This window comes from Petaurus breviceps, unplaced genomic scaffold (assembly GCF_028583685.1).
Source record: "Petaurus breviceps papuanus isolate PSGF00001 unplaced genomic scaffold, PetGlider_PUasm1.0 90865, whole genome shotgun sequence".
Taxonomy (NCBI): Eukaryota; Metazoa; Chordata; class Mammalia; order Diprotodontia; family Petauridae; genus Petaurus; species Petaurus breviceps.
In genome coordinates, this window is record NW_027187367.1 from 10,264,170 (window position 1) to 10,277,488 (window position 13,319).

The following is a 13,319-nucleotide window of genomic DNA, read 5'->3' on the forward strand; positions in this document are numbered from 1 at the left end:
GAAGGGGGGAAGGCGGAGGGGACGAAAGAGAAAGTGTGAGAGCGGGGGCGGGGGGGGGGGGGGGGCGGGGGGGGAGAGACAGAACATCCTGTGCCCGTCGCCGGATACAGCGCTGGAGGGAGGAGGGGGCGCGGAGGCGGAGGTAGACATAGACTGGGGGTGGCGGCGACTGAGAGATGGAGGGGGCAGGGGGGCCGCGGCCACCCGGGGCTGGGAGGGGAAGGCGGGAGATGCCCCTCCAAGGCCGCCCCCAACCCCCGCCCCGTCTGCACACTCCACACCACACCCTCCGCTCTCGCTGGAGGCTCCTACCCCCACCTCTGCGCTCACTCCCCCATCCCCTGCGGCTCGAAGTCCAGAGCTGCCGCCTCCCGGTTTCCCCATCCTGCCTCCTCCTTCCTCTAGAAGGAGAAAAAGCTAGAGGGCCGGCCCCAAAGCTTGGGTTCCCTGGGAAAGGAGGTTGTTGAGTTGAAAGGCATGTGCCAGCTGGTAATCTGGCTCTGCTGCTTAATTACCCTTGACCTTGGGCAAGTCTCAGTTTCCTCGTCTGTGAAAGGAGGGGGTTAAACTAGATGACTGTCCAAGGTCCCTTTCAGCTTTGAACCTCTGATCATTTGATATCTAAGTCTGAAACAGAGTATATCATTATACCCATTCCACAGATGAAACTGAGTTTTTAGCAGAATTAAGCAGCTTTCAAAGATTGACAGGGTGGTCGTAAGCTTTGGTGGTGGATTGCAACTCGAGTCTTCTGACTCCACTACCACAACCAATAACTTGGTTAATTCTCCCCGACTTTATTCTACTCTGGCCCCAGTGTGCTTATGCTCCCTAGATTTCAGTGGCCATAATACCTAGCACAGTGCTTTGCCATCTGTCAAAATCTGTCGATTCATTGATTAACAGAACTGAACAGCCAGCTGCCAGAGATAGTTATGAAAATATGGGGCTTGGAGATTGGATTTGAGTTAAGGAATAAGAAATACAGAAAAGGATGTCATAGACAAAAAGAGATATAATCTGGTGGGGCTGTTTCGTTCAAAAGAAAAGAGATCCAGTTAGGCTTTATGGGAGCCTAACTTGGAGGAGCTGAGTGGTTACTTTTCGAGTTGCCCTTAGAATCTTAACAGTTCAAGGGTTCTTCTGAGCTCCCCCCAATGTTAAATGTATATGAGGCTCTGAGCAGAGGCATGGACATGACCCAGTAAAAATAGGTAGGTTCAGAGAAGAGAAGGCTCCCAAGAGCCTTGTGGAAGCTGAATTCTGTAAAGTCTTCTAGTCAGGGCCATTCCTGAAGGGGGAGGAGGACTCCCACCGCACAACAAATTCCAACTTTATACAACAGTGGTATACTGAAAAGAATGGGGGATTTGGGGTTAGAGAACCTGGGTTCAAATGTTGCTTCCAATTCAATCTGTCAGCAAGTATTTATTAACCTCTGTGTGTGTGTGAGAGATACTAGCTGTCTGATTTTGCCTAAATTACTTCACCTGCCTGGGTGTCAGTTTCTTCCTCTGTAAAATGGGGATAATAATACTGGCTTCCTACCTCACCAGGCTGTCATGGAGAAAGCTGATTTAATTATATTAATTAAATGCATCTATTATAGCAATGAAGTTTGGTTAAAATGAAGATGAAGGGGAAAAGATATCCCATAAGAATATGCTGAAGAGCTTGTAGATTAAAAAAAAAAATCCTTCCTTCTACTCTGGTGGTTCCTAGGGGATGGAAACAGTCGAGTTTATGGGGGTAATTGCTGATAAATGCCTTAGGCATTTGCCCCTTTTCCCTCACTGGCTACTTCCCAGAGTCTCTGCTTAGTGGTTAGCCAAAAGAAAAAAAATGAGGTGGGGGGCAGGGGAGGAAGAAGTGGGTGGGAATGTGGGAATTACTGGGACATTGGGGTGTAGGGTGGAGGAGACAGAATTGGACTGCTTTTGAAAATTTCAGGAACAGTGTGTTACTGTCCACCCAAGGCTCTGAGCCTCCCTTGTAACACATAAGACTTTAAAACTCTTCACAGTCTGGCTCCAGGCTACCTTTACAGGCTTATTGCATATTATTCCCCTTCATGGACGCTATGTTCCAGCCAAATTGGCCTACATTCTGTTCCCTGAACTTGGCAGTCCATCTCCCCCCTCCATGACTTTGCACAGGCTGTCCCCCTGGCCTGGAATGCCCTCCCTCTTCACTTCAGCCCCCTAGATGCTCTAATCTGTTTCAAGGCTCAGCTCAGGTGCTATCTTCTATGGGGAACCTTTCTTGATCCCCTTAATGCTACTGCCCCTTCCATCAAGTCCTCATCTATGTACAAGTGTCTGTTTTGGAGTGCCTGTGCAGAGTAGCACAGTGGAATATATTTTAGACTTTGTGACAGAAGAACTTGTATTCAGATCCCACTTGCCAGCTGTGTGACCTTGGATAGATCACTTCTCCCTAAGCCTCAGTTTTCTCATCTGTGTAATGACTAGGGGATTGGACCAGATGGCCTGTAAGGTCCCCTGCCAATTTATAATGATCCCATGTTGTTCCTTCCTGGTAGAACACAGAGTTCCTTGAGGGCAGGGGAGATTTTTTCTTTTTAGTTTTCTGTCTCCTGTCTACGGACAGCTAGGTGGTGCAGTTGGATAGAGTGCCAAGGCCTGGAGTCAGGAAGACTCATCACCTGGAGTTCAAATCCAGACTCAAGACACTTCCTAGCAGTGTGACCCTGGGCAAGTCCCTTACCCCTGTTTGTCTCAGTTTCTTCATCTGTCAAATGAGCTGGAGAAGGAAATGGCAAACCACTCCAGTATCTGCTCAAGAAAACCCCAAATGGCATCATGAAGAGTCAGACACTATTGAAATGCCTGAACAACAAAACAATCTCTGTTTAACAAGTGTCTTACACAATAGTAAGTACTTAATAAATGCTTGTTGGATTGAACTTGAAGTAACAGAGTGAACTCTCCTGGAGATTTTTTGATTCTTCACTGGATGGCAGTGAGAACTATTGCTGGAAGATTGGGGTTTACTTGAGTCAACCTGTCAGTGTGATCTATCCCACTGGTTTACAACTGCTAACAACTAGTTTGACCTTGGGCAAGCCACTAAACCTTAGTATTGTAGTGGAGAGTGGTGGACCTGGAATTAGGAAGAGCTGAGTTCAAATTTCAGATGCTTCTTAATTGTGTAACCCTGGGCAAGTCACTTAACCTCAGTTTTTCTCATCTGTAAAATGGGGATAATAATAGCACCTACCTCACAGTGCTGTTGTGAGGATAACATGCACAGTATTTCCAAACCTATTGTTGTTGAGTCTTCAACTTTGCTTGCCCCTCTTTGGGTGGGTTTTTTTGAGGGGGGCATAGATACTGGAGTGGTTTGTCATTTCCTTTTCCAGTTCATTTACAGATGAGGAAACTGAGGCAAGCAGGGTTAAGTGACTTGCCCAGGATAACACAGCTACTAAGTGTCTGAGACTGGATTTGAACTTGTCTTCCTGACTCCAGGCCTGGCATTCTATCCTCTGTGTCACCAAGACGCTCTTGCAAACCTATATAAACCATAGCCATGCTTAACCCCTTTGGACCTCAGTGTCTTCCTCTATAATTGAAAGGGTTGGACTAAATGACCTCTAAGGTCCCTTCCAGTCCTAAACTTCTGCTCCTGTGATCACTCTCTCCCCTCCCCACCCCCAGCAGCCTCCCTTTAGGCTGATGGCTGGTGGGTTAGGGATACTCAGAGCTTCTTGTTTTCCCCCTCCCACTGCCCCATGGGAGAGACCAGCTCAAGTTTAAATTGGTGACCTTCAGATCAAACTTTACCCAATGCTCTTGAGCCAATTCTTCCTTCTCCTCCTCTCTCCTTCCTAAACACTCTGGGAGAGGTCCTTTTCTTCCACCGGGCCACCGTTGGGGCCTGGGGAGGGGAGAAGGGAAGGACAAAACTGAAAGCCTGGAACTGAAGGAACCCAGGAGTGGCCCCAGGGGCTCCCTTCCTGAGTCATCCCCTTGTCTGAGGATCTCCTGGGTGTGAGTAGCCAAGAAGGACAATTGAGAGCCGATGGGACTCTGCTGCCCTCTAATGGCACTAGATCAGCAAGAATGACCAGGCAAAAGCCGTATCAACTCTGAAAAGGAAGAGAAATCGATTCCAGGACCTGGGCCTGGGAGGGACCCTGATGGAGATCATCAACTTCACATTCCTTTTTTTACAGAAAAGGAAACTGAGGTCCAGGAAAGGGAAATTATTTGCCCAAGGTCATACAGGTGGGAATCAGTATGTGTTGTGGCTTTAAGAGTTCCTCTGCCTAGTCCATTGGATCCTAGCTGACCCCACTAGCTCCTCTCCTTTCCCCCAGACCCGTGGTTCCCCACCCTTTGTCATAGCCCTCTGGTTTCCCTCATCTCTGTGCTCAGATTTCTTGCCCACTCAGTGAGGGGGAGACAGAGTCCCTTCCCTAGTTCCCTTTGTTTCCTGAGTTCCAGGTTCTGATTTTGACTCCCTGAGTTCTGGATATCACTGGAGGTTCCAATTCCGGAAGCCTCTGCCTGGGGTGCCTGTGGTCCAAGCTCCCCACCTGAGGGGGAGCTGGCAATCATGGATTTCATGGACTTTAGACTCCGAAAGGGTATGGTGGGCCTGGCCACAGGGGCAGGAGCCATCTACCTGCTCTACAAGGCCATCAAGGCTGGCATGAGCAGTCATTCATCCTGCTCATCTTCACCTGTCTGCATTGCCCGTGAGTTCTTGGGACTCCTGGGAGAGGGCTCTGTCCCAAGGGGAACCTCCCAACACAAGAGACTCCTACAAAGGGAGGTCACCAAGGTGACTCCTCCAAGCTCCCATCTTCTCCCTCTATCCCCTCTCCTCTTCTCTACTGGTACCTGCCCTGTGGCCCCTAGGCACAAGTTGTCATAGAAAGGACTGGGCAGGGGTCCCCGACAACTAACACCAAATCAACCAGAAGATCTCAAAGCATGACCTGGTAGGTCTCCAAACTGGGTTCTACCTCATATGTGCCACCCTCCCCCTCTGCCCAGTTTGAGCTTTCCTGAGATTTCCAATGGAGAGTGGATTAAATTTGGCATCAGCAACCGCTCAGGAGCCTCCCTGCCCGAGCCCTCACTCATGTTGTCTGTAGACTTTGGGGCAGACCCTGAAGAGGAGTTTCCTCTACCAGAAAAGCCAGGGATTCCCCCTCCTTGCTCAAATCCCAGGTATATTTTCCCTTCCTTGATCACTCTTCACTCCCTCACTCATCCTGAGGCCTGGGATTGGGGGTGGGGTGGGGACTGCCTAGGTCTGGCCATCGAGCGAGAGCGGCATGGAAAGGATTCTGGAGAGCTCCGAAGGCTCCTGAACTCACTGGAAACCAAACAGGATGAGTACTGCAAGGGCATGATCCTCCACAGCATCATCCGGTGTGTCTACTTGTTGGAAGCTGAAGTGAGGAGGGGCCCAGGGAGGGGATGATGGGCAGAGGGAGAGAGAAGGAGGGAGGGAGAAAGCTCTCACCTCCCGGCTGTCTGGGAGTGGGTAGGGCCAGGATCCTGAGTGGCTCCTACAGTTCTGGCCATTGGACTCATGCCAGCTGGGACCACATCCCAGGAAACCAAGTGATGGGGGTGGTGGTTAAGAACAATTCCTCTCTCCTTCCCTCCCTTCCCTTTGAGTACCAGGAGACCAGGGGCAGGGGTTCATTTTTTGTCCCTAGTCTTTGTGTTAGGAAAAGGAATGGCTATTATGGGAGGAACTGGCCCCAGGGTGGCCTTTTCTCCCCTCCTCCTTCCATGTCCCTCCCACCTTTGACATGATACAGGCCTCTACCTGCACCTTTGAGGACATCAGGTTGGTGGGCTCCCTGCTCGATGACAAGGACAACAGTGTCAAAATCCAAGCTCTCAATGCTCTGAAGGCTTTCTCTGGTATAAGGAAGTTCAGGCTTAAGATCCAGGTAAACCCAGGGGAAAGTGATAAAGGGGCAGTCTTGGGGAGAATAAGGAAAGCAAGGGAGGCTCTAAATCCCTTGAATTCTTGGATGCCTGGCTTGTTTAAATAAGCACTATAGATATATTCAGGCAGTCCACCCCTTTACCTAGAGTAAAAAGCTTTGTAACCCTAATAAAAACTCAGCTCCCTAGGCTTAATGAACCTGGAACTTGGGCTTAAGTCTGGTCAGTCTACCCTTGCAACATTCAGGGAGTGTGAATAAGGACCACCATAATGGGAAAGGTGACTTTGCTGGTGGAGATTGGAGGGCTGGGTAAGGGCTCCAAACGGCAGCATGGATGGTGAGGGTAAACTGGCAACAGGACTGGGGACCTGGGAGTGGTACCAGGCATATGAGTCACGCTTAAGTCAAGCATGTTTAACCCATCTCCAGGATATTCAATTCAGCTCAACAAGTGTTTTTCCAGCCTGCATGTATGCTCAGCATTGTGTGAGGGATTGTGAGAAAGGTGGATGAAATCTAAGGCACTGTTTTTTGCTAAGAGCACTTGAGGGACATGGGATATAAGCTAACGAAACAAAGAACAATAAATATGAAGCCCTGGATAGGTGGCCTTTAGCCTTCTGCAGTACTGTAGAAATCTTGATAGCTCATACTCATGATGGTTCAGTTCATTCCTTTCAGTCCTGTCCAGCTCTTGGTGACCCTACCGGGGTTTTCTTGGCAGATACTAGAGTGTTTGCCCTTTCCTTCTCTAACTCATTTTGCAGATGAGGAAGCTGAGGCAAATAGGGGTAAGTGGCTTAGCCAAGGTCCCACAGCTAGTAAGTGCCTTGAGGTCAAATTTGAACTCAGGAAGATATAAGACTTTCTGACTCCAAGCCTAGCATTCTACCACTGAACCACCCAGCTGCCCCACCCATGATAGTAGTATCCATTAATTGAGGAAAGACTCAATGGCAAAAAGATACTACAGATTCAATACTGAGACCACCAAATCCAACTCCCTTATTTTACAGATGAGGAGACTGAGGCCCAGAGAGGTTAAATATGCTTAGTACAGAGGAGGAAACTGAAGTTAATGGAGTGTCCAACCTCAGGAGTTTAAGTAACTTGCCAGTAAGTGGCAGAGCCAGGATTAACATCTATTTCCTCTTGATTACAAAGCCTTTCCGTTGTACCACCCTTGCCTCTCAAATTTGAATTTTACTTATCACAGCAGTATTTACACATGTTGGGAAAATGTCCATACATTTTTTTTTAAGCAACTGGGGTTAAGTAACTTGCTCAAGGTTACACGGCCAGGTGTTTCTGGGTGTGGTGCTGAGTATCTGAGCTGGGATTTGATCCCCAGGTCATCCCGACAGTGGAGCCGGTGCTTTTACTCGATGTGCTACCTGGCCGCCCCATGCCCATGCATTTTTGTTGTTCAGTTGTGTCTGACTCTCCATGACTCCATTTGGGGGTTTCTTGGCAAAGGTAGTGGAGTAGTTTGCCATTTCCTTCTCCAGCTCATTTTACAGATGAGGAAACTGACACAAACAGGGTGAAGTGACTTGCCCAGAGTCACACTGCTAGTAAGATTTGAACTCAGGAAGATAAGTTCCTGCCTCCAGGCATAGGTACTCTATCCACTGTGCCACTTAGGTGCCATACATACAGATGTTTGAATATTATTTACTCAATCTACAAAAGGTATGTTTGCATATATATCATTCTGAGTCACAGGGTATACTTTCTGAACATTAAAATAAGGCCAAAATATCAAAACATATGAATTACACGACTCCTTGCAATAATTCCAAGGTCTCTGCAGATCGGTTGGAGCTAGAATGCTCTTTTTGAAATGCCAGTTGATGGATTGGTATAGATGTGTGTGGTAGGGGAGTTCAGAGAAGAAGAAGATAAGAATGCATTCGAGGGAGGCTTCACGGCTGTGGGTAACAGCTTGAAGGGACGTTAAGACCCGGATAAGCAGAGAGGGTGGAAAGGAAACATTTGAGGAATAGGGGAGCGAACAGTCACAGAATGTCTGAGCTAGAAGAGACTTTCAGGACCCTCTTCCAGTCCCTTCATTCTACATGTGAGGAAACTGGGGCAAATGTTACCATTGATTTGGCTAAGGACACTCAGGGAGTTAGTGTCAAAGACAGGAGTGGAACCCAGCCCTTTTGATTTCTAGAACAGTGTAAGAGAGGTATATGTTCAGGGAGGGTGATAAAGATAACCATGATAGGGGCTGGTGACTTCACTGGTGGAGATGGAGGGCTGAATGAGAGCTCCACATAGCAGCACCTACCTGCATCAAAAAGCCTTCACCAAGAACTAGTGGGACATAATGTTTTATAGGTGGGGCAACGGATATGGCGCCAGGCCTGGAGGCAGGAAGCCTAATCTTTTTTTGTTTTTAAAATGAAGCCAATATTTTCTTAAGGTTTCAGTAAACTTACATAATGGAAAAATGTAATAGAAATGAAATTTGCACTGACCTCATGACCACCATCCTAAGCCATTACACTAGTTTACTAACAGTAATTGACAAGAGAGTGTAAAATAACTTAATCTATTAGTATAATGAAAACATTTTCAGTAGTATTGAGTATATCTCTGTATTTTCACACAATTAGGGAGCAAAGGCACGTTATGAAATAAGAGACTATAGTTATACAAAAGACAAAGACAAAAAATTTTAATTTAACTACATCCTTATTGAATTGTGAATTTCTTTTGTGTATTGGGTACTTCATAATGTAGTTCCTTTTGTCTTCTCTCCCATGCTTAAAAGAAGTGTATTTATATGTATACATACATATATATATATTTATATATGGCAAAACTCTCCCAAATTGTAGAAGTCAGTTTCTAAGAGCCTCCCCTCCCCCCCCATATGCGTTAAGAGGTTGGGGTGAGGAAAGAATAGGAAATGGGGGAGGCAGTCCCATTTAAAGACAAAAGGTACAATTTCTTTAAAGCAGTGAACATGAGTCGAATTTACATCTAGTATGAGCTTTCTCACAGACTAATGACTTTTAATGTACATCTCCAAATTCCATTAATAAGCCTAATCTTGAGTTCAAATTTGACTTCAATACTTATTAGCTTTAGTGATCCTGGTCAAGTCACTTCACCCTTTTGGCCTCAGTTTCTTCACTCCAGTATCTTTGCCAAGAAAATGACAAATGGGTCCACAAAGAGAGTGAGATGGCTGAACAACAACAATGTTTTATGGAGGAGGGTACAAGTTTCCCTGGGCTTTGAATGCCATGCTGATGAATTTAGACTTTACCCTGATAGAATTGGAGCATTTTGCTGAGTTTTTGAGCAGACAGGTGACAGGATGAAAACAGGTTTCAGGAAGATTAATTTGGTAGGGAGTGGTAGTGTGAGCTAATGGTTAGAGAGATGACTTCATTTTCAGGAAGGCCTGAGTTCTAGTCCCATCTCTGACACATACAGTTTATGTGTGACCCTGGGCAAGTCATTTAATCTCTAAGCGCCCCCAGGCAATTCACTAAGACCAAATTGATGAATATCTGCCCTTCTGCATTGGTAGGGGCATCTTTCTCAATGTAAATTCCCTTTACCAATGAGATCTCACACAAGTCTGAATCTAAAATTTGATTGTGGCCTACGGGGGTGAACCTCTTATTCTCTGCTTATCTAACTAGAGGGGCAATGTGATACAATGGAAAGATTTAGGAGACAGAAGATGGGCTTCAGCTCTTGCCTCTTACCACCTGTGTGACCATGGGCAAATCATTTAGCCACCCTGGGCCCCAGCTTCTTAGCTATAAAATGAGGGGTTGGACTTGTTGATCTTAGATCTATGATTCTCTTATTCTTTCAAGTACCAGCCTAAATCTCACTTCTCCTCTGCCCACTCCAGCCCTCACTGATCCCTCTGAGGGACTCAGTGACTATATTCACATTTGCCACTTAGAATACATTGCCTTGGGCTGTGATGTGCTTTATGTATAGGTCTCTTGCTTTCCCAGTTAAACTGGGCCTGTCTTATGGCCCTTAATATTCCCCCACAGTTGAGCATGTGATCAATGAATAAATATCTCTTTTTAATTTTTTTGCCTTTTTTTTGAGGGCAATTAGGGTTAAGTGACTTGCCCAAAGTCACACAGCTAGTAAGTGTGTCAAGTGTCTGAGGCTGGATTTAAACTCAGGTCCTTCTGACTCCAGGGATGGTGCTCTGTTCACTGTCCACCTAGCTGTCCCGATTAAATATCTCTTTATTAATTTAAATGGTCTGTGTTATTCTACTCAATTTTAGACTGATTTTTGAAAATATATTTTTATTTATTTTGTTAAATATTTTCCAATTATGTGTAAATTTTTTAATATCCATTTTTAAAATGTTTTAATGTTGTAAATGTTAAGTTCACTCCCTCCTTAGGAGTTTGGGAATGATGACCCCAGTGGGGTAATTGCTTGCCCATTTGGGTCTTAGCTCCTCTCTCATCTGGTTTCTGTTGTTTTGCCTTAGTCTTACCTTTCTCAACAATGCCTCCCAGCCTAGGCATTTTGGTCCCACTAGACTCAGCTTAGAGGAGACTGGTGCACCTTGGCTGGGATAGAGGAGTGGAAAGTGGTGACTTGGGGAGGGAAAGCATTGAGGGCATCAAGATTTGGAAGATCTTAGGGTCAAGGCTCCTCTTTCTTTTTCTCCCCCAGGAGCATTCTATCAAAGTCTTGGAGCTGATCTCCACTGTGTGGGATTCTGAGCTACACATTGCAGGCTTGAGACTACTCAATGGATTGCCTCTGCCAGATTTTGCTCACCCACAGCTCCGTCGAGTGATGCCTTCCCTCATGGAGATCTTGCAGACCGACAGCATCCTGGCCCAGGTACCTGAGAACCACACTCAATGGCATCAGCCTCCATCAGTCAGCCCCTCTGCCCAGCACACACAGACAGGCACTTACTTGTGACACGGTCCCCACCTACCCTTTGGCCTTTCCCGAAGAAGTAAACTGAATCACTTCTCATCTCACTTGCCCCAGTTCCCTCTGCCTACTCCACACGCCCAAATCTCAGATTCAAGTGTAGCTCCCCTTCTCAGAGCACTGGCTTTGGAGTTGAGGACCTCGGTCCAAATTTGTGTCTTGGCACTAGCTCTGTAAACTTGGGCAAATCGCTTAAAACTCTTTGAGCCTCATTTTCCTCATCTGTAAAATGAGAGAAGTGGATTAGATGGACTCTGAGGTCCTTTCCAGGTCTAAAGCAACGATTCTGTTATGATAATAATGGCTAGCATTTATATAGTGCTTTAATGTTTGCGAAGCACTTGACAAATATCTCATTTTATCCTCACAACAACCCTGTAAGGTAGGTGCTATTATTATTCCCATTTTACAGATGAGGAAACTGAGGCATGAAGAGGTTAAGTGGCTTGCCCAGAGTCACACAGCCAGTAAGTATCTGAGGCAGTATTTGAACTCAGGGCTTCCTGACTCCAGGTTCAGCGCTCTATCCTCTGCTCCACCTAGCTGCCCTAGGTGATATTCTCCCCTCCCCCTTCAGGTCCAAGCAGTTCGACTCCTGAGTCATCTGGCCCAGAAAAACGACCTATTATATGACATCCTTAATTGTCAGGTAAGTCTACTCTCACTCCCATACGGGAGGGGGGCAAGGAGTGAGGTTGAAGGAGGCAGGCTTATTGTTGTTTGTCCTTCGTTCTTGGAGAGGACCATGATCAGGGACGTGATCACGTGACTTGTAATTGACTGATTTAAGTGAGTCAGGGCAGTGCAAAGTCTCCAGCCTCACTTTCTCCTTGGGAGCCATCTGGGTCCAGTGGCCAGATATAGATCAGGACAACTAGAGATGGCCTCATGCTACCTGTGTGGCCAGCAATAGAATAACTGACCTACTGCCTTTTACTTAAATATACTGGATATCCAATTTCAATAGTGATTTTCTCTTGCCCCTGATGTGCCTGATTTCTAATGCAAGACATTAAAAACAATCTGATCTCTTCTGTATTTTTCTTCTCTAGGTCTGTTTCTAAAATTTCATAACAAATTTCTAAGTGTACAACTATACTTTGGTATTCAGGGGATTTAGAGGGAAAGAGGGAGGTGCAAACTGTGGATTCTCAGGGTGTTGACCAGATCCTCTGGTCCATCCCTCTCCCCTCATAATGCATAGCACTAAAACCAGCCTGAAGAGGAAGAGGGAAGAAGTGGTCTTGTTTAGAAAGAGTTGCTCCTGAAAACCTAAAACTTTAGAGGTTTGATGTGGAGAAGACATAGCCCCGATGCTATCCCTCCCATAACTAAAACTCTGTGGAGTAAAGGAAGAAGGGGCAGACTTATTTTATTTTTCCCAATTACATGTAAATAAGAACTTTAACATTCTTTAAAAAGTCATTTCAAGTTATATTTTATATATGATATAATCTTTTATAATTTTATGCAAATTATTTGTATAAATTATTTATAAATTATGACTTCACAGAATATATAACATTATATAATATTTTACATATTATATATTCCATTCATCCTCCTCCCTACTCCTTAAAGAGGTAAGCAATTTGATATAGATTATACATGTGCAGTCATGCAAAGCATTTCCATTTTAGCCATGATGAGGAAACTGAGGCAGGTAAGAGGTTAAGTGTCTGAGGTTGGATTTGAATGCAGGTCTTCCTGACCTCAAGCCTAGCACTCAATCCACTTCACCACATAGCTGCCTTGAGATGGGATAGACTTAGAGGAGCCACCTGAATAAGAATAAGGGAGTTGGTAGTGAGATGGCCTAATGTAAAGACTGCCCAACTTGGAGTCAGGAGAATTGAATTATGATCCTGTCTCTGACATTTACGGAGCTGTTTGACTCCAGGAAAGCCACTAGTCCCCTCTGAGTCTCAGTTTTTTCATCTATAAATGGGGATTTATAATACCTGCACTACTAACCTCATAGGGCCTTATCATGAGGAAAGTCCTTGATAAATATTCAAAGGCTATAGAAATATGACTAATTCTTTGTCCTTCTCTCTAACCTTTCCTTCCCAACCACCCCACCCCATCCCATTAGGTACATAGTAATTTCCTGAACCTATTTCAGTCCACGCAACCTGGGAGCCTGCTGTTTGAGGTGCTAGTGTTCGCAGAGCGACTGAGTGAGGGTCGGAGTTCTCCCCATTACCGAGCAGTCAACTGGCAGTATAATGAACAATCTTTGCATGAAGCACTCTTTGGAAATGAGTCCCGCCTGGCTGACCGGCTGCTGGCTCTGGTCATTCATCCAGAGGAGGAGGTGCAGATTCAGGCCTGCAAGGTCATTGTCAGCCTGCAGTGCCCTCAGGACTTGGGCAGCCGGCCCCCTTCCTGCCATGCAACCAATTCCTACTTTAATGAAGGGGATGCC

The 13,319-nt window shown here is 45.9% G+C and overlaps 1 protein-coding gene across 1 annotated transcript in view; it reads left to right on the plus strand.

Moving 5' to 3' along the window:
- The first annotated feature begins 279 nt into the window (after nt 1-279).
- Nucleotides 280-13,319, plus strand: part of ARMC12 (armadillo repeat containing 12) — a 13,196-nt gene continuing 156 nt past the window's right edge. The window contains exons 1-6 of the mRNA XM_069073655.1: nt 280-4,723; nt 5,285-5,430; nt 5,804-5,938; nt 10,619-10,792; nt 11,469-11,540; nt 12,987-13,319. The exon at nt 12,987-13,319 is cut by the window's right edge and continues 156 nt beyond it. Of these exons, the coding sequence (XP_068929756.1) occupies nt 4,582-4,723; nt 5,285-5,430; nt 5,804-5,938; nt 10,619-10,792; nt 11,469-11,540; nt 12,987-13,319 (1,002 nt within the window). The 5' untranslated portion in view covers nt 280-4,581. The remainder of the gene's footprint in view (nt 4,724-5,284; nt 5,431-5,803; nt 5,939-10,618; nt 10,793-11,468; nt 11,541-12,986) is intronic.